Source organism: Cajanus cajan, chromosome 5, assembly GCF_000230855.2.
Source record: "Cajanus cajan strain Asha chromosome 5, NIPB_CcT2T_4, whole genome shotgun sequence".
Classification (NCBI taxonomy): domain Eukaryota; kingdom Viridiplantae; phylum Streptophyta; class Magnoliopsida; order Fabales; family Fabaceae; genus Cajanus; species Cajanus cajan.
Genome location: NC_138521.1, coordinates 29,297,636 through 29,317,947, shown reverse-complemented (window position 1 = coordinate 29,317,947; position 20,312 = coordinate 29,297,636). Strand labels below are relative to the sequence as shown.

The 20,312-nt window shown below is 34.8% G+C and overlaps 3 protein-coding genes and 1 non-coding gene across 4 annotated transcripts; 2 read left to right on the top strand and 2 right to left on the bottom strand.

Moving 5' to 3' along the window:
• Window positions 1–122: 122 nt before the first annotated feature.
• Window positions 123–5,549, bottom strand: LOC109817275 (uncharacterized). Its single transcript, XM_020382492.3, has 3 exons — window positions 5,390–5,549; window positions 658–771; window positions 123–481 (listed from the first exon to the last, which is right to left on the bottom strand). Exons 1-3 carry the CDS (start codon window positions 5,417–5,419, stop codon window positions 350–352), a joined length of 276 nt encoding a protein of 91 aa, XP_020238081.1. The 5' UTR covers window positions 5,420–5,549; the 3' UTR covers window positions 123–349.
• Window positions 2,303–4,866, top strand: LOC145958288 (uncharacterized). The gene is made up of 2 exons (XM_083075185.1): window positions 2,303–3,443; window positions 3,527–4,866. The coding sequence occupies exons 1-2, from the start codon at window positions 2,600–2,602 to the stop codon at window positions 3,586–3,588; spliced, it is 906 nt and encodes a 301-aa protein (XP_082931311.1). The 5' UTR covers window positions 2,303–2,599; the 3' UTR covers window positions 3,589–4,866.
• Window positions 5,545–5,618, top strand: TRNAI-AAU (transfer RNA isoleucine (anticodon AAU)). The gene has a single exon. It is a non-coding gene; the product is annotated as a tRNA-Ile (tRNA).
• Window positions 5,619–15,870: 10,252 nt separating this feature from the next.
• On the bottom strand, window positions 15,871–18,772 carry PAD2 (proteasome alpha subunit D2). Its single transcript, XM_020382498.3, has 3 exons — window positions 18,490–18,772; window positions 17,973–18,387; window positions 15,871–16,303 (listed from the first exon to the last, which is right to left on the bottom strand). Exons 1-3 carry the CDS (start codon window positions 18,660–18,662, stop codon window positions 16,142–16,144), a joined length of 750 nt encoding a protein of 249 aa, XP_020238087.1. The 5' UTR covers window positions 18,663–18,772; the 3' UTR covers window positions 15,871–16,141.
• Window positions 18,773–20,312: the final 1,540 nt, after the last annotated feature.

The window sequence follows — 20,312 nt, the reverse complement described above, 5'->3', positions numbered from 1 at the left end:
TGTTCGACAAAAATCTAAAGGCAGAGACTGATTTGGAAAAAAATGTGTTCTATAGAGACCAAAAAAGTAATTAAACCTATTTATTTCCTATACGGTCACACACAAATCTTCACTCGAGACAATCACTGTAAGCAGCATTTACTTACTCATGAAAAAAAATTGATCCACTACAGCAAATGTAAAATGAAATGACTGTCTGTGGTATAATAAATACCAATCTGTGAGCCATTGGATAGATGGTAGTTGGAAACATAATTCTGCCTACATCTATACCATTGCATAAATGATTAGAAAAGTGATTTTATGAAGACACGAACAACTACTATGAATGGTCACAGTCCACCCTTAACTATAGTGCACGAAAACTGTCTGCTCGGTCAAGTCTTGCTGTTCCTGTGCTTGACGACTCACCCATTGCATCAGGAGATGCTGCATTCTGTGGTGATTCCCTATTTAGAGAAGTGGGCATACCCGAAATCTCCTGAAAATTGTTATGATACCCATCAAAGATCATAAAAGGAATGGATCAATGAAAATATGGACATGCTAGTTCTCAAGACAAAATCCTTTTAGCTGTCACACACAATCATCACATTACAAATAAGAAAACAAATGGTACTATTCTTAACAAGAAAAGATTAAAAATTGTTCTCATACCTTCATCAAATGGAACCTCAGATCGCATGGTCGAACCTTGCATCCAATGCACACCATCGCAAAGTTTGAATAATGAAACAATACATCGGCAGCAGCTTGCTTTTTAACTTCTGTCTGAAAACCAAATTCACTCTTTAACATAAATGATTTGAAAAATATATACATAACCGCATTTACAGTAACTGAACAGATTGAAAGCCCCAAGTGAAGAAGGAAACAGGATATTGTTTTCTAAAAACCAATAAACTGCAGGAAAATTTGAATATCAGATGATGTAGTTGTTGTCAATGTTCAAACAAGAGATATTGAATAAAATGTGAAATCAAACAATGCCTTGTAATTAATGATAGTCATCAAAGAATACAATTAAAAGAAATATTTTTAATATTGATGTTTCTAGTTTGTACACCAAAAAACCTCACAAACAACAACAACCATAAACTTATCCCACAAGGTGAGATTTGGTCACATGACACCATTTGACTTGGTTAAAGACCAAATTCTAGGAGATATAATTTACCATGAAATCCCATTTAATAATTTTCTTCAATGTTCTTGTTGGTTTTTCATTACCCTTTTTTACATGGCTAAAAACCATGTGATCTATTTTCCTCATCAGTGTATCCAAAGGCCTTCTTTGCACGTAGGGATGGGAATAGGCCATGATAGGTTAGGCTTTGAATATATAGGCTAAGTCTGTTCTGCAAAATTAAAGCCTAAGTCTAACATATTATCTATCATAGGATTTTTTTATAGGCCTGACCTGGCCTATTTAATTATTAATATTAATTAGGCCAATAAATTTAGTCCGCAATCATGGATCCATCCGCTATAGCGGCTGCTATGGTATCATGTTCATAGCATGTACCTACAACCTCTAGTAATCTCTATTGACTCTCCAACAAAATGAACTTTTGAGCTCGAGTCTCCAACAAATTGAACTTTTGAGCTAATATCACACACACGCTATATCATATTCTAACCACTATTTTCCTGAGACACTATCCACTATATGATGTGGAAGATTATTGGCTTTCTGCCATTTTCCGCAATCTGCAACTGATAATGTTGGAGATCACACTTCCATCTTAACTTACTCATTTATACTACTCCCACTATTTCTCTTTTTCCTTTAAAGTTTAAACCCAAACTAACTACCATAGAGTATGCAGTATGGTGAAACTACACCATTAAACCCCAATGTGCCAAAAAAGATAGGTTTGCATGGGAAACAAAAATCAACACACAATGAAGTTCAGTTAATGACTAGGTAAGTCACTATCTGGCCTTCATATACATAGATTTATATTGAGAAAATCACTTAAGACAATAGGTAAAATCATCCAGCAAACAAGAATGAGAATCAATCAAACAGTCACTCAGTTTCACACAAGTCTCTTGAGTCATTTAGGGTAGTTGCGGACAAGAGTGCAAGGTTTTCTTCACATGTCAATAGAATTATCAAAGCCACAGCTTTATAGAAAGGAGAAAGCAATGCAAGTCTCAATCAGAAAACAGACAAAAAATGGCCACATCTGGTCTTCTAACAAGGAGCCCCACTAACTTCAAAAAGTGTAAAACCCTAGAAAAGAGATTCACTGGTGAGGTTGATCTACATCATCAGCATTCAAGATGTTATGAAATAATTGAATAAGATGTTAACAGCTGTAGTTAATTGAGGGTCTGTTAAGTTGTCAATTTAGAAGTTAGTTTCAACTGTTAGAATATTATAAATAGGAAGTTGTTGTTAGAATTCTCGACAGAAAAAAGAAAACTTGTAAACTCTCTGTATTCTTCTCTCTATCATCAATAAGGAATTCAAACTCTTCTTTTCTCAAGATTCCACGTTCTAATTGGTTCTTCGTGTTCTGGTAGCACCTAGAACTATTTCTATACATATCAATTGGTATCAGACTTTCGATCTTTCTCGGAGCACGTTTCCATGGCAAACTCTACACGTCATGCGACGACAATGAAAGATTTGGAAGAACGCATTTCTACAAGATTGGAAGCGCGGTTGGTAGAATTAGCGGGTGCAATGCAACGCACTCTGAGTGAGTCATTAAAGGATACGATACAAGAGATAGTGAAACAATCTGCCCTTGGGGAATTGAATTCAACCCCTAACCGCGGTGAGCATCGTAATTCTGCGTATTCTTGTGGTACAAGATTGGCAAGAATTGACTTTCCTCGGTTTAATGGTGAGAATGTGGACCAATGGATTTATCAGTGTGATAATTTCTTTTTAATTGACCGAACACCTGATGAAAGTCGTGTACAATTAGCAATAATTCACTTAGAAGGACGTGCTTTACAATGGCACACAGCTCTTGCAAAAACTACGAATTTTTCTTTACTGTCTTGGAATGCTTATAGTAGGTTGGTGAGAGACAAGTTTGGAGATGTGTGTGTTGATCCTATGGCAGAGTTGATGAAACTTCGACAGACTAAGTCGATGGGAGAGTATCATGAAGAGTTCGATGCCATTATTAATAAACTGAATTTGTCAGAACAATATACTTTGAGTTGTTTTTTAGGTGGATTAAAGAAAGATGTCCAGATGTTGGTGCGCATGTTCCAACCCACTACGGTACAAAAGGCATTCACGTTAGCTCGGATGTATGAAGCTGCTAATGCACCAAGTTTCGTGGTGTCGTCGTTATCATTGAACAAACAGAAAGGGCTATTGGGATCAAAACCAGGATTGACAGAGAAAGCTGTTATTCCTTTCGGGAAGAATTCTGAGGCAAATAAATCTGGCATTCGATCAGTTGCATACATATCAGGTGCCTTTAATCATGGTCGTGTCTTCATCCATTTCTGGTATGTTAACTTCAAATTCATCCCTGAACTAGTATTTGTGTCCAAGGGATTTGCAATCTTTTTGTTGGCTGCCCACCTCCTATCACTTGCTGCATTTGCGCATTATAGTTGGTGCAAACATGAAGGAGGGCTATGCAACTTTCTGCATTCTAGATATGTCTTTATGAGACTGAGGTTTGCGCTTTTCTTCTCTTCCACTTTTTCTAAGAAGGTTGGCAAGAGCAGTTCATCATCCCTCAAGGTCCTTACTAAAGAACATATTGTGACAACTATGTTTGTCGGGAACTTCATTGGCATTTTATTTGCTCGGTCATTGCATTACCAGTTCTATTCATGGTACTTCTATAGCTTACCTTACTTATTGTGGAGAACGCATTACCCAACATTGCTGCGTTTGATTTTGTTCGTGGGAGTGGAGCTGTGCTGGAATATCTATCCTTCTAACAACCTTTCTTCTACGCTACTTCTCTGCCTTCACTTAATTATTCTATGGGGTTTGTGGTCTGCTCCGCTAGAGTATCCTTATGAGATTGTATACGGGCAACCTGCTCCAGCATATCTTCCATATTTTCCAGGAGAGTCCGGGATTGAATTAGTAGACAGAAGCTTGGCAAAAAGAGAAGAGATGCTGAAGTTACTTAAGTTTCATTTAAGAAGAGCCCAAGGAAGGACAGACAATATCAGATAGGAGATCTAATTTATGTCAAACTACATCCTTATAGACAGATTTCAGTGGCCCAAAGGGGAAATATGAAACTCAGTCCTAAGTTCTTTGGTCCCTACAAAATTCTGGATCGTGTGGGTGCAGTAGCTTACAAAATTGAACTTCCAGTTCAGTCTAAAGTGCATAATGTTTTCCATATTTCCCAGCTTAAAAAACATGTGGGAAATGCAATAATTCCAATAAACTTCCATATGAAGCTGATGCTGCTTTTGCTGAAAGGGAGCCTGAAACAATACTAGATCGGATGATAGTGAAAAGAAATGGTATTGCAGTGACTAAGATACTTGTTAAATGGAAGCATCAACTTCCAGAAGATGCCACGTGGGAATTTTATGATTTGAAGAAGAAGTTTCCATTATTTCATCCTTGAGGACAAGAATGTTTCCAAGGGAAGGGCATTGTTATGAAATAATTGAATAAGATGTTAACAGCTGTAGTTAATTGAGGGTCTGTTAAGTTGTCAATTTAGAAGTTAGTTTCAACTGTTAGAATATTATAAATAGGAAGTTGTTGTTAGAATTCTCGACAGAAAAAAGAAAACTTGTAAACTCTCTGTATTCTTCTCTCTATCATCAATAAGGAATTCAAACTCTTCTTTTCTCAAGATTCCACGTTCTAATTGGTTCTTCGTGTTCTGGTAGCACCTAGAACTATTTCTATACATATCACAAGACTAGCTTAATCTTCAATACTAATAGCCTGAATTGAACCCATAACCATAATATCAACGAATTTCAATCAAAACCCTCATAGGCACATTATGATGTTTTGGATGTAAGCTCTACGATACTTCAGGGTTTTCTAGTCAGTGGGATTTACCAAGACAAAAAAATAACATGATTAGTTAATGATACCCTGTCACTAAAATGCATAAACCTAATTTAACAAAGCAAAGTAACAAAGTTCTCTCTTAGTTATCTGTGAGAAAGAGACGAAAAATTACAACTTGTGACGATAAATCAACAGAATCTGACCCATTTATTTCGAAACACGTTCCAAGCAGATTCCAATAATCAGAAATATAACCGTGACGATGCAGAAACAATTAACAACTAAAAACAATAATAATAAAGGAGAAGGGTGATGCCACCAAATAGATTTTTTTTTTTTCCCTTCTTTTCAAAATTCAAAGATGAAAGTTAACAGAATTTGTCAAAGGGGTTAAGGGAAAAACAGAAAAAGTACCTCGTGATCTTCTTTCATGGTGTATGTCATTCTGAGTAAGTTCCCCTTCTTCCACCGCTTTCTCGCGAGTTTGATTCAAAACAATTTACAATGGTTCAGTTTCGTGTGTTTGAAAATATGATAAATTGTATTAATGATAACCCTAGGGTACAAGTGGCCTATTAGCTCAGTTGGTTAGAGCGTCGTGCTAATAACGCGAAGGTCGCAGGTTCGAGACCTGCATGGGCCAAACAATACTACTTTTGATATTATTTTTATTTGTTTACCTTTCTATCTGGTTTTGTTTACGGGCTGAAGACCTGGTGGGCCTGGTCCATAATGTTTATGACTTTATGCTATTTGTTTATCTTTGGCATATGATATATAAACCTCCTATCTTTTATAAATACACTCTAATATTTTTTTATAAAATAAAATTTTTAAAATATTCTTTTAATTAAATTTTTATTTTAAGTTTTACTTTTAAAATTATTTTTCATTCATTTGCTTCTTTTATCATCTTTCTTCTTCTTCTCTTTCTCCTTCTCCTTTTTCATCATTCTATTCACTCTTTGATGATTTCATTCTTTTTCATTTTTTGTTCTTAATTTTTCATCTTTTACAATCAATATAATCATATTTTATCAATGCTATCGCATTGTTAGTGTTTGGAACATTGCAAGAGATTCCATAGTCGCCATTAATAGGTTGTGGTTCGTATTTTGTGATGAGCCTATTGGTTCCAAATTGGTCAAGTGAAGATCTTCAAAACAACACCATATCAAAGTTTGAAGGCTTTGCTAGCTCTATAGAAGGCAATTAAGTGAACTTTTTGATAGAATATCACTTTATTACTTCTTTATCTTAAAGGAAATGTAGAGATGGAAAGAGAGAGATGTTGACAAAATAGAGAAAGAGTGAGCTAAAGGCGATAGTAAGCTAAAAATAACAAGAACAAAAGAATGTAGAGGAAGGCGGAGATAGTGAGAAGAATTACTTGAAGAAAAAAATGCATATAGCCTGACACCTTTCCCTTCGACACTAAACTCATTTACAGCTTATAACAAAATAAAAAAAATGAAAAGGATAATGCAAAAATGTAAAAGGATAGAAGGGAGATAGGGAAGTGCGGAGAAGAAAGTGCCAAAGAAGAAAGGAGTGTACATAAAAATAAAGAAAAATAGAGGTGTAAATCTAAAAAATTAAAAGTTAGAAAAAATATTAAGGATAATTTAGGAATTTAATATTATTATTTTTATATAAAAAAAGGAGTGTGTTTATAAAATAAATAAATAAAAATAGAGGTGTGTCTTTTTATCTTTTTTTTTTTTCAGGTTCGAGACCTACATGGGCCAGTTTCTTATTTTTAATGTTTATCCTATTTGTCCACATTTTTTATTTTTTATTTTTTACTTTTAAGAATCTGTGATCATTACCATTGGATGTACCTCATTGCGATCTTTAATCAGTTTTCCATTACTTGTTACAAATTTATTCATTATTGGATATGAGACTAATGCGTCACAAAAAATGCAATACAGTAATAGTCTAATAGAACCAGGGCAACTCAAATATATTCCAGTCAATTTGTAGAATTCGGTGACCCAAACAGATTTTTAAATAAATCAGTTTACTATGAATTTTAAGAATGTTTTTGTGAATGGTAATTATTCTTGACTTTAGTGAAACTTTACATATTAACGGTCATACTCACCACAGGTTCTGACGATGCAAAGACGGCCAAGACCAGTGCCTCCGTGCCTAAAATGAGTACAGGTTTGAGAACTCCTTGAATCTTCAGCTCATATATGTATGCATGTTTATTGCATTGATACTTAACACTTCTCTACAAATATGTATCATTAATGATACTTATCACATGCACACAAATCACCACACCTTTGTAAGACAGTTTATATGTTGTTAAGTGCTAACAACCACACAAGCCAGTACTCTTCATCTACATATAATCATTAATTCTTCAGCTATCACTTGTTGTGTGTATAATAAAGCATCTATGTTCCTCCAAAAAAAAAGTTCTACTTAGCAAGAATGAAAGTAAGAAAGATTGTTATTATTTTGTAACACATCTCATGGTCAAGGAATTTTTTATTATTATATAATATTTTTTTAAAAAAGAATCCCAAAACAAAGCCCCCAAATTTATTTACAGAATTAGAATGGATTTCGAATGGATTACTGTAACCGGAATTCGGTTTTTGGAAACACTGAAAACCGAATTCCGAACGGTATATTTTATTTTATTTTTACGTAAAAATTATTTTATTAATTATATAAATTTATATATAAAATAATTTATGACTATAAAAATTAATATATTAATAATTTATACTTTTATAAAGTAATAAATTTAATAATTTATAATTTTAATAAATTTAATAATTTATATTTTTAATAAATTTAATAATTTATAATTTTAATAATTTTAAAAATGGGTCTTTTTTATTTTATAAAAATACAAAATTATATTTTATTCATTATATAATTTTAAAATAAAATATTATTATTATAAGTAAAATAAAATTTGTATAAAATAAGGTATAATTGATGAAGTTAGAATTTTAATAAGTTATAATTTAAATAATTTAAAAATTTAATAAGTTAGAATTTGAATAAGTTAAAATTTTAATAAGTTAAAATTTAAATAAGTTATAATTTGAAAAAGTTATAACTTAAAATAAGTTATAATTTTAATAAATTTATATGTAATATTATGTTTACATATTTATTTAAATATATGATAATATTATATTTAGGTATTTATTTAATTAAATTTAAGTTGATGTCTTAGTGAACTACGCTACGGTATATATAGACATGTTTCAAAAATGAACTACGCTAATGAATGAGGTGGATTGCTATTTAAAAATTTTGAATTGAATAAATTATAACTTGCAAGGAAGCTTTACAATGTTTTACATACAAATATTAACTATCTCCATAATGGTGGCTAGTTTAACAATGAGGGCGACGTCTGTTACATGGTGAATTTCTTCGTTGTGGTTGTGGTTCTTGCTCTTGGAATCTAGGATCAAGTTGTGTTGAATTTGGGTCATTTTGAAGGGTTATTTGTTGGAAAGCATTTGAGGAACTACCAGGTTCATTTGCAAAATCCGGTTGATAAAGAGACTGCATGTAACTTTATGCTAAATATGGAGTTGTAAAATCAACTCCAAATAAGTTTGTAAAAAAGTCCTCTGAAGTAGTTGCAAACGAATGTCTTCTATCAATTATGTTTGCTTCAGGTGTGATGTTTGGTGGAGGAAATGATGTAGTCTCGTGATATGATTGTGTGGAAGATGTACCGGTATCAAATGATGTGGTAGGCCATAACTATGGATAGCTCCTACTTGGATCTTGTAGTAGTGGTGGCACAAATAGGAAATGGATGAAATTGGCAGTACCATTCCATGTATTCTCGTGTGTGACACAATGGGCCTTGCATTGAATGAGCTGTTAATGTCAGCTCACATCTATTGTTCCACACATCTATCGATTGTGCATGTCTTGTGATCTAATTTTCATCCTTTCTTGCTCTCATGTCAATTGCGTGGAGATCGTCCAAATTGTTAGGTGGAGAAGGGACTTCTTGGAAGAGCCTAAACTGTAATTTGACTCTGTTTGATGTCATTCAACAATTGCAAAGCAAAGGATGGCAGTACATGAAGTCCACATTGTACATCTCTATAAGCTTCCATGGATATTGAGAGTTGCAAGTCTTGATATGGGGCCATAAAAACTATAAAAAAATAACTTTGTTAATTAAGATAATATGTAAAACAAAAGAAAACAATAAATAATTTGAAATTGTGTTATGAACATTTACCTGATTAGCTTGAATGTGGTCAAACATAGTTTTTTACCCCACAACATCATTGTGAGGTTTGTTTAGAGAGTTATCCACACAAAGCTACATCGATACGATAATGAAAGGGTTGTTATCATACACTTTCGCTACCCTATTAGACTTGGCCTAAGGGTTAGTAACTACACCTATGTTGAGTTGACTGATGACGAAGACATTGAGGCACTTTTCAATGTTCACGATTCTAATCAACTCCAATCAGGTATTGAATTATATGCTACCTTTACCACAAATGAATCACATCCACCACAACTTTCACCTTCACCTTCACCTTATGAAATTTATCAAACTTACCAAAACACAAACCCATCTGGTCCTTCATATGATATCCCCTTCGAATACGACATTTAGTCATACACACAACTTTTATCTAGTTCATTCATGGACCTTAATGAAATACCCTCCTAGCCATTTGAACAAGCTATATCCTCTCCCTTTCAACCAAATGTACAAAACACCATTGAAGAACATGTTGTTGTTGGTCTCCCAACAGAAAATATCTTTGATCCTTTTAGCAAGATAACCCTAAGTACAACCCACCTACACATTTTTTAGACTTCCCCAATCAATTCCAACAAGATAACCCTAAGTATAGTCATGTCCTTGAACTTGAAATGATTGTGTATCCACCTGGAACACTCTTTGTTGGCCAACGCTTCCAGATAAAAGAACAAGTGCAAGACGCTATAAACAAATTTCACATTGTGAATCACTACACTTACAAGGTTAAGTTGTCAAGCACAACTAGGCTTGTCATGAAATGCGTTCATCACGATTATGCTCAAAGATGTCATGCTATAATTCGCACAAGAGAGCAACACTAGAAAATCATGACCCTTGAAGGCCCCCACACATGTGTTTCCCCACTCATCTCACAAGATTATAATAAATTGGGATCACAAATGATTTCTCAAACCATTCATGAAATTATTGAGGTTGATCCATCCACACCCATCTCAACCATCATAGCCCACATCAAGTCCAGGATGGGGGTTACACAATCAACTATAGAAAGGGATGGTTGGGGAAGCAACATGCCATTGAAAACATCTTTGAAAACTAGAAAGAGTCATGCAATAAGTTACCAGGTATGTTGTAAGCAATGCAAATGTATGTTACGGACTTCATCTAGAAACTAAATACGTAACTGACATACCAAGGTGGCTAGTTGGACGAGGGGAGTGTTGATGGAATCACACTAAGGCCAAGAAGACCAAGAGGTGATATATTGAAGGAGCCAAGAGGAATGAGTTAGTTTTAAAAACCATGAAAGGAGTGGGACTACTTTCGGGCCTTAACTCCTAAGTTTTTATTAGTATAGGATTTATTCCTATTTTTGCCCTTGTCTTTAATTTCCTATTTTACCCTTGTATTTTGGGTACCTTAGACATAGGATTTATTTTTCTTGTATTTCCTATTTTACTCTTGTATTTTGGGGTGTCTTAGTCATATGATTTATTTTTACTTGTATTTCCCATTTTACCCTTGTATTATAGGGTGTCTTAGATTATAGGATTTTATTTTATAGCTAGGGTATTTTATTAAGGTTGGAAACTAGGCCTAGACATGTTTTTTTGGTGGCATTGGATTTATTTTTGGACTTGGCAAGGCTTAGGCCCAAGTGGAGGCACCTAGGTTGCATGGTCTTATCATGCACCTAGATGTAGCTTAACCAAACCCAAAGATTCCATCCTTGGCCACCAAGTAACATCTAGGGTTAATTTAGGTTTCATTTGAAGTGCATTTGGATTGCATTACTTGGCCATGCACTCTCAAATGTAACCCTAAATGCATCCTCCCTTCTATAAATACCCTAGGCTAGCCTCCTTGTAAATACTTTGGAAATTAATATAGAGTGAGTCTTTTGTGCCTTTATATTTTCCTTAGTCTCTCTTGGCCATTTTTAGCCAAGAACCCTACCTATCTCCACCTTGAGTAAGAACCCTAGGAATGGCCTTCATGTACCTTGGAGTGAGCCAAACCTTAGAGTACCTCTCAAGCATTCCATCAAACACCTTCTACTCAACCTCCATTTTCGTCCATTTCCTCCATCAAAGACGTCCCTTAAAGAGCTTTGATCCAAGGAGTCAAGGCTTCCTTCTCATTGATCACATTTCTCCATCAATGCAAGCAATGATGCCATCAAGTGTTTTCTTCAAAAGGTTATTTTGGACCTTCAAACCATGCGTTGATGGTTTTGTCTTCTGTAAATCAATTGTTCGAGTGGATGGAACATTTTTATACGGTAAATACAAAGGGACGCTATTGGTTGCAATTGCGCAAGATAGATACAACAACATAATTCTCATTGTGTTTGCTGTTGTTGAAGGTGAAACAAGCGATGCATGGTTCTTTTTCCTTAAAAACTTAAGGCGATATGTTACACCGCAAGACAAGTTGTGCCTCATTTTAGATTGTCACGAGGCTATTAGAAGTGCATACTCCATAAATGGAAGTGGTTGGATAGAAAACAATTATGTCCATGTCTATTGCATTAAACATATTGCATAGGACTTCATGCGACGATTCAAAAATGCAGCACTGAAGAAGGATGTCATCAACATGGGTAATTTTATTTTTTCCTATATTGTTCATTATCATTAATATTTTATAAACTTTCTTACTTAGTTTTCATAATTTAATTAATAATTTTTTTTCAGCAATGGAATGACTAAACCTAGATTCTTTTACTATTACAACATAGTACGAGATAATAATGATGAAGCAACACAATGGTTGGACAACATCCCAAGGGAAAAATGGACATTGGCATGAGAGAATAGACGATGCTGGGGACACATGACAACAAACCTAGCAGAGTCTATTAATTCAGTCTTGAAGAAAACAAGAAACCTTCCAATTTGTTCTATGATAATGGAGACATACACTTGTTGCAACAAATTCTTCGTTGAGAGAGGTAGGGAGGTGAATGCAATGATTAATGTTGGACATGTCTACTCGTAGATTGCAACTAAAACTATTCAAGATGCACAGTCAAAGGCAAACACTCATAGAGTCATCACCTTTGACAGATCAAGCACTAGATTTTTAGTGGAAGAAACATAACATCCGGGAGAAGTTTGACCCGCTGGGAGATTTACAGTAAGGCTAGATGAGATGTGGTGTGATTGTGGCAAGTTCTAGAAATTTCATATCCCTTGCTTGCTCACATGTACTTGCTTCATTCTTACATGCACACCACGACTTCAAAAGCTGCATATATCCCATATATACCTTACAACAAGTCTCAAAGGTATACGAAGGAAAATTTGGAGAGCTCTGACACGAAGATTATTGGCCTACTTTAACTGGCCTAACTTTGTGGCCAAATCCTAAAATCAAACGAACTTCCAAGGGTCGGCTCAAGTCCAGCAGGATTAGAATAGAGATAGACATTAGAGAACAACATAATCGTGTAAAAAAATTATTCCTATTGTCACATCCCTGGTTATTGTAGATACCCAATTTCGTCCGGGGGCATACAAGCAATGAAATGGACGTCTATTATCAATGAAAGGAGCTCCCGAAGCATGGAAATAACAAGACAAGACATCAGGAGGCCTAAAAGCCCAAACAAGATGGTTTTAGAAGCCTGGAACGGGCTGTTGCAAAACTAGAACGGGCCGTTCCCAATTTGGAACGACCCGTTCCAAGTTCCTAAAAGGGCCTAAAACCCTAGTTTGGAACGGGTTGTTCCTAAATTGGAACGAGTCGTTCCAAACTCCTAAAAAAGGGTCAAAACCTACACTGGAATGGGTCGTTCCAAGTTATTAAAAAGTCCTAAAAATCCTTGTTTGGTACGGTCGTTCCAACCTAGCCAATTATGTGTTAATCTTATCTCTGGAACGTGTCGTTCCAATTTAAGAACGGGTTGTTCCAGTTACAAAATTAACACACAACGTTCGGATCCAGAACGGGCCGTTCCGGTTTTGGAACGGGCCGTTCTGGAAACCCTTCAGATGCCTATAAATAGACAGCTTGGGCACAGTTCTTAGGACTCCAAAAATTTCATCCAGGACTCTTTAGAGCTCGAAATTTCTTTCTCTCTCTCTCTCCTATTGTATTTCTTGAGTATTGTGAGGCAATTATAGTGTGAAAGGTTGCCACAAAGTACCTAGATTTTCCATACCTGAAGATCTAACAAAGCTTGTCACGAGGTATTTCATTTAATCTTCTTCTCTCTCTTTTATTTCTTATTTTTTAATATACATTATTATAAGAAAAGCAATCATGTAGACGTTTTAGGGTCAACCGTGTAATTTAAATTTCAAGCATGTAAATAGTAATTCATAAAGGGGATCTAATATTTAATTTATTATTTCTTATCACATTAACTTCATCATAGGGTATCGATTGAGGGCGCTGTAGGGGTGTTTAATACCTTCCCTACACGTAACCGACCCCCGAACCCAATTCTAGTTATCAAGGCCATTATTGAATTTTTAAAAACCTTTTCTTTTTCCAATGTTGAGTAAAACATTGGTGGCGACTCCAAGAACCTATTTTCAAAACCATTAATTAAGAATTAGTCTAGTATCCGGACATTCCTTAATTGATGAGATCTTTAAAAGGATGTCTAATAGGTCGCAAGATCGGAAACTTTCGGATTGCGAAAGTTACACCAAGAAGACATGTCCAAATATTGGTCATGCATTTAGTCTCGCAACCATTGATTTTTGTTGTTGTAATGAACTTTAAGTTTGGTAAATATCATTGTTTAAATTTTAATATTAAAAAATATATTTAATATTAACTAACTTATTAAATTTTATCAACTCTATTAAAAAAATAAATTATATAAACATAAAATTATTCTCATTTTTATTTAACTTATAACAATATTATTTTTCATCTTCTAACTTACAAAAATTTACATAAAAATACAAATTTTATAAACATAATAGTATTACTTTTCATTTATAACTTATTAAAATTAAAATTATTAATATTATAACTTATTAAAATTAAAATTTATAAAATTATAGCTTATTAAATTTATAGCTTATTAAAATATAATTTATTAAAATTATAAATTATTAAATTTATTACTTTATAAAAGTATAAATTATTAATATTATAAATTATTAATATATTAATTTTTATAATTATAAATTATTTAATATAAATTTATATAATTAATAAAATAATTTTTACGTAAAAAAAAACAAAATATACCGTTCAAAATTCAATTTTTGAAAAATCGAATTCTAAACAGCTACAGTAATCCATTCTAATTCTGTAAATAAATTTGGAAGGTTTGTTTTAGAATTTTTTTTAAAAAAGTTTTATAATAGTAAAAAATTCCATGATCAAGCATATTAAAGATATTATATATAATATGATCTAAGGGAAAATCAAGTATTTTTTGGTTCGGGAGGTCCAAGAAATTTGCATTCCCCCACCAATGTTGATATTAGCTTTTGCATAATCAACAAAAGACAACACGACCATTTATTGTATGCAAAAAGTTTATGTAAGTCCTCACTTCTAACCCAACAAAGAACAGGAGAGTCCCAAGTTTATGATGGTGCAACTATAAGCACTAAAAAGATAATTAAACCTTGTTATCTCTTTTAGAAGTCCTCTTTGCATGGTTTTCATGTTGCTTTGCTTTGGTCTTTTGTGAACACCGCGATTTCTTTTGCTCTATGGGAAAAGTTGTATCATAACTGCGAGAATTTGGGTTTTCACACCATCGTCTCATAATAATGTGACCCGCTGCAGACCATTTGAAAGAGTCGAGATTAGTCTTCGGAGTTTCTGTGCTTTATTAATCCATAGTAGTTGAACCATTTGTTTAATCTTTGAAATTCTTAAAAGAATGCTAATGACCGCTTATATGAACACAAGTTTCCTCGAAAACAATAAACCAGCTAGTTTTTACCCTCCTATGATTGAATAATTCGAACTAGCACACATTAATTCAATTTATTTAAATAAAAGGACATAAGATTTTTTAAATTAATTCAAACGAACATGGCTCAATAAACCCTAAACCCAACTTAAATAGATGTTATCATAATCCTCCCACAAAAAAGAACATAATTCATGCCTTAAAAAAGCCTTTTATCATCTTCTAACTGAACTTTATTATAAGACAACTATAGTGGTGAATATGGAAGTCATATTTAACGAACGATAACTAATTAAGAACTTTTGCAAGAAATTTTTGCTGAAGCCTGTAAAGTTCACATAATTATACTAATCACAGTAGTTTTTTGTTCCACCACCACTATCGTATTGAAAAATTTATATAAAAAATAGGTTTGACTTAAATATAGTAAACTTAATTGAGTTGTTGATCAAATTTGCAAAAATTTGATCTACCCTGGCAGAATCACCCAGGACTAGCTTTGGCATATCATCTACGAACAAACAAACTGGATGCATCAGAATCTTCTTGTGACTATTTCTTATCACCTTCTTTTCACTGAAATTATACTCTCTTACGCTTCCACTTACCTTCCAATTCAAATTTCAATATTTCCTACCTCGCTCCAGACACGCCATAAACTTTCTTTTAAAGTATAAAAATACATTTCATAACCATAGTCGTATTGGCCAGCATAAAGAACTAGTTCTTGCAAATGAAAATGCATTGTATCGCCCGACTCAATTTGAACTTGAATAATAATGACATGCAATTAATTTGACCAATACTATATGGCAGTACCCAGAAACAATAAAACAGTCATTTTAAGTTAGGCCAACATCTAGCAAGAACAATTCACGAGCTAAACAAAAGTAACAAATCATGTCTCCTTAAACAGGGTATTCTTTGCAGCCGTTTTCTGTGTTTCAATCCCAGACACAATGGGATCAATTTTAGCTTCAGTGAGAACAGCCAACACCTAGCAAGAACAACGCTCTCGTAAAACAACAGAAAATCATGTCTCCCTGGGAGGGGCTTTTTTAGCAGCCTCAGCAGCTGCTTTCTCTGCTTCAATCTCAGCTACGATGGCATCAATTTCAGCTTCTTCCAGTTGACGCAGACCATGCTCCTTAGTCATCACAGCAACCTCTATGTTCTTGCCTCCACTCTCAACCACCTAATTACATATATGATGACATGTCAAAAGTGAAGTATAATTATAAAATCCTGTTTCAAATGCATAACAAGCTACTAGCAAACAGTAACACTGTAATTATGCAACAGGATTAGACAGTAACTATTTGATCTATTTCAGTGTTTAATTCTACAAACCCACATACATTACCACGCAGGGAGGCAATGCTTCTGTCATGTGCCTTATAATGGGTCTCACACAACACAAATCATGATGCATGCTCAATTACCCATAGCAGAAAAATCCTGTTCAGAACCCCCTATATGCCATAAAATTGCACTATGTTGAAATCACAAAAATATACATTCAAGACAGTACCAATTGGTTACAAGATGAAATGACTTTTTTTACTCCATAATAACCACCAATAAAGGAAAATGGGTCGTAACCAAGAACTTGTCTCAATTCCTAGCCTCCATCTCTATCATTTACTGGTTTAAATCTATCAGTTCTATCACTATTAGATTTGTAAACCCCATTGACTTTACATATACAAAGATGACCAACATTCCTTGGCAAACATAGGATAAGTAATACTTTGTCACCTGGACGCTGGACCTACTCTAATTTCATTTCTAAAATCAAGATAGCAGCTGGAACAATAGAGCTTCTTGACAACTGTTTAATCCATAATTGTTTCATTTCTGAAGGTTACAATTAGTATAAAAAACTGAATACTGTTTATTAGCAGGAAACTGTGTCTATATCCAGAACCAAAGAAGGACCAAAATCTAAAATGCACAAGCATGGTACTAATATGCAGGTAACTTATCCACAAGTTAATACTAATTTGCAATCAGCTGCTACTGTAAGGGTTTGTTATAATTCATAAATTTTTTAAATATAAAGAACTCAAGACACTTACATAATGTTTGGTTGGAGGAGAATGGAGGGGGGAGATTTTTAAAAACTTTTCTTGTTTGGTTCAATTTTTAGGAGAGGGGAGGGAAGCAAAATCCCTCCTAACCCAAATTTAACTCCTCTCACCTCCAATATTGGGGGGATTTGAAGGGAGGGGATGGATTTTAAAACATTTTTAATATAGTATCCAAAATATCTTTATTTATGTTAATAAATTTAAAATTATAAGCATACATAAGTAAATTGATTTCCAAAATTTCTCACCTCTCCTTGTGAACCAAACAAGAAAAGAACTACCTCCCCTCCTCTCAACCAAACAATTTCTACCTCATCCCCTCCTTTGATCCAATCAGACCCTTAGGTAATGTTTGGTAGACACATTAGAACAAGACAGAACATAGCATATAACTTCCATTATATGTTTAACCCATTCTAAAAATAGAACAGAAATGAACATTAGCTTAAAAGACCGGCATGTTTTGGTTCCACTAAAAAGGTTGAACCAAAGAGAACATGTTCCATTTCATTTTGCCAGTGCATCAATCAGTCACTACCTTAACATTCCTCCCAAGTCATCATTATAAACACTAAAAAAAAAAGACATACACATGCAAAATGCAAGGCAAGAGAGTGTCAAGTGTCAAGTGTCAAATGTCAATGTCCTTTAGCAACCAAAAAAAAAAAAAAAAAAAAAAAAAACAAGCTTTTAAATAACAGTCCAGAACCAGAACCCTAATTGCATCCACAAGAAGAAGAAGAAGAAGATGATGAGATAGGAAATGAAACTGACTTCGAGCAACGCACGGATAGCCAATTTGACAGTCTCCTGGCCAGAAGTTTCCTTATAGTTCTTCTCCAAAAACTCGCGAATCGAATTGGAGTTTCTCCCAGTGGCATTGGCCTTCCACGCGGAAAACGTGCCCGAAGGATCCGTCTGGTAGAGGGAGGGCGCACCGGTGTAGGGATCAAACCCAACAATGAGCGTCGAAAGCCCAAAGGGCCTCACGCCGCCACTCTGCGTGTACTTCTGCTGAAGCCCAGCGATGTAACGCGTTATGTACTCAACCGTCACGGGATCCTCCACGGTCAGCCTGTGACTCTGGCACTCCACACGTGCCCTGTTTATCAGCACACGTGCGTCCGCCTTCAGCCCCGCGCACGCCAGCGCCACGTGATCGTCCAGATTCACAATCTTCCTCACCGTCCTGCCAAACGACACCGTTTAGCGTCTACCCCTAATCGGACGGGGATCTGGAATTAATTGATTAATTTTTATAGCGCTGAATTGAAATGGGAGAAGGGGGAACCTGGAGTCTTGGAGCTTGGCGGTGGATTTCTTCTCGACGCCGAGGACCACGTTGTCGGACCCGCGGACGCCCACGGCGGCGTTCCCCTTGCGGACGGCTTCCAGAGCGTACTCCACCTGGAAGAGGTGGCCGTCGGGGGAGAACACGGTGATTGCTCTGTCGTACCTAGCCATTCTCTGCTCTGTGTTTTACTTCTGAGTTCGGATTCGAATCTCTCTCTCTCTCTCTCTGGTCAAGCTTTTACGCTTCGCTCAAGAGTAAAGAGTAAAGCCGAAGAAACTCGTGTATTTGTTGCTCGCAGCTTCTTAGGCAACAAGTAGAGTACTATGTTGGGATGGGCTTGGGCCTTCGAGATGGGATTGGTTACTATTGTCACCACTTTTTTTTTTTTTTTTTTTTCTCTAAGCCCTAAACACAAGAAACATATTTTCATCGTAAATAGTTTCTAAAAGTATAAATTAACTTAATCATAGAAAATTGAAATTAGTTTTTAAAAGTACAAATTGAGTTCATAATTAAAAAAACATATAACTAATATAATAATATTAGTATATAGTTTGAGACTAAAATAATAAATAATTAAATTTAAAGATTTATTTATTATTTTCTTAATTTGTCAAGTTAATATAATGGTACTCATGATTTTGAGAGACCAAAGTTAATGGTTAGTCTTGTATCAATACAAAAATATAACAATATGCATTAATACTACGAAGCTCAATATTTTGAGAGATTGGAGTGAAGGTTTAGTCTTATTTAAATACATTGAATAATATTCATTATGAAATACATAATGAGGTATCTCTTTTTTACCATGTTTTTTTTTCAACTACACAATATATGGAGTTTAAAGAATTCCTAAAAAATTTCTTGTTGCAAAAAAAATTCTTAAAAATGCTCTCGTGCAAAATAGTCATTCGTGTTTTGATTATACACTAGTATCTTAACTTGTGTAATGTACAAATTAAAATGTTTATTATTGTAGCACCCAACTCGGTCATGTCAAGTTGAGCTAATGTCCAACTCAAGCGACTGAGCAAATCACCAACTCGCCCAGATCATCATCTCGCCCATGCTAGGTCTAGAAGATAAAACTCTACGTCATTTTATCTTTAAATGGTCAAGAGATAATTCTTGTACCATGTTTCCTTGGATCATGGGATCCCTTATAGATATTAGGAACAATATCTCCACAATATATCTTCAAAGATCACATGTCATTATCATTAATCCTACAGATAATATCCAATATATATGTGGGGCATCATGTATCATTTTAACTTAATTTTTACACTTACCCAGACTCTTATATAACTCGGGCATCAAAGTGTCACTGTAGGTGCCCCTACCATCATAGATATTAGAGCACGAAGGACACAACCCTTATTGTTGACACACCTATGAAATTTGGCAAGAACATTTGGTGCCCATTGTGGGGCCAAAATGAAATAATCCTCCAACTACAACACAATGGCAGCCTCTATGACAACTAGCCACCCCAAAATCCCTACCCTTGTGTAGTAGCCCCAAGAATTGTCGTCGCCTCCATGACATCGGGCTGTGGTGACCATGGCACCATCTAAAACCCCTATGATTCCATCCATTATACCACCATCGTCGAACTGTTGCAATGCATAGAATCCATGTAGAAATGCAACGAAGAAGCCTTAATGGGTTGCAAGGAAGCCATGAAAAAATGCATGAAGAAGCCCTAATGACTCTCCGCCAATAGCACAAGGTCGATCGTGCCTTATACACAGGTGACATTTGCTTAGGAACAAGCATCTCGACAACAAGGGAGTATATGACCTCCAAACCCCACT

Bases quoted from the DNA above. Each gene is read 5' to 3' on its own strand.
- LOC145958288 (XM_083075185.1), top strand. From the start codon at position 2,600: ATGGCAAACTCTACACGTCATGCGACGACAATGAAAGATTTGGAAGAA. The intron at 3,444-3,526 runs GTGCCTTTAATC...TTTGTGTCCAAG, and splicing joins ATCAGTTGCATACATATCAG to GGATTTGCAATCTTTTTGTT.
- LOC109817275 (XM_020382492.3), bottom strand. From the start codon at position 5,419: ATGACATACACCATGAAAGAAGATCACGAG. The intron at 772-5,389 runs GTACTTTTTCTG...TTTGGTTTTCAG, and splicing joins CCATGAAAGAAGATCACGAG to ACAGAAGTTAAAAAGCAAGC. The intron at 482-657 runs GTATGAGAACAA...AACAATTTTCAG, and splicing joins TGAGGTTCCATTTGATGAAG to GAGATTTCGGGTATGCCCAC.
- PAD2 (XM_020382498.3), bottom strand. From the start codon at position 18,662: ATGGCTAGGTACGACAGAGCAATCACCGTGTTCTCCCCCGACGGCCAC. The intron at 18,388-18,489 runs GTTCCCCCTTCT...GTCGTTTGGCAG, and splicing joins GCCAAGCTCCAAGACTCCAG to GACGGTGAGGAAGATTGTGA. The intron at 16,304-17,972 runs GTCAGTTTCATT...ATATGTAATTAG, and splicing joins CTATCCGTGCGTTGCTCGAA to GTGGTTGAGAGTGGAGGCAA.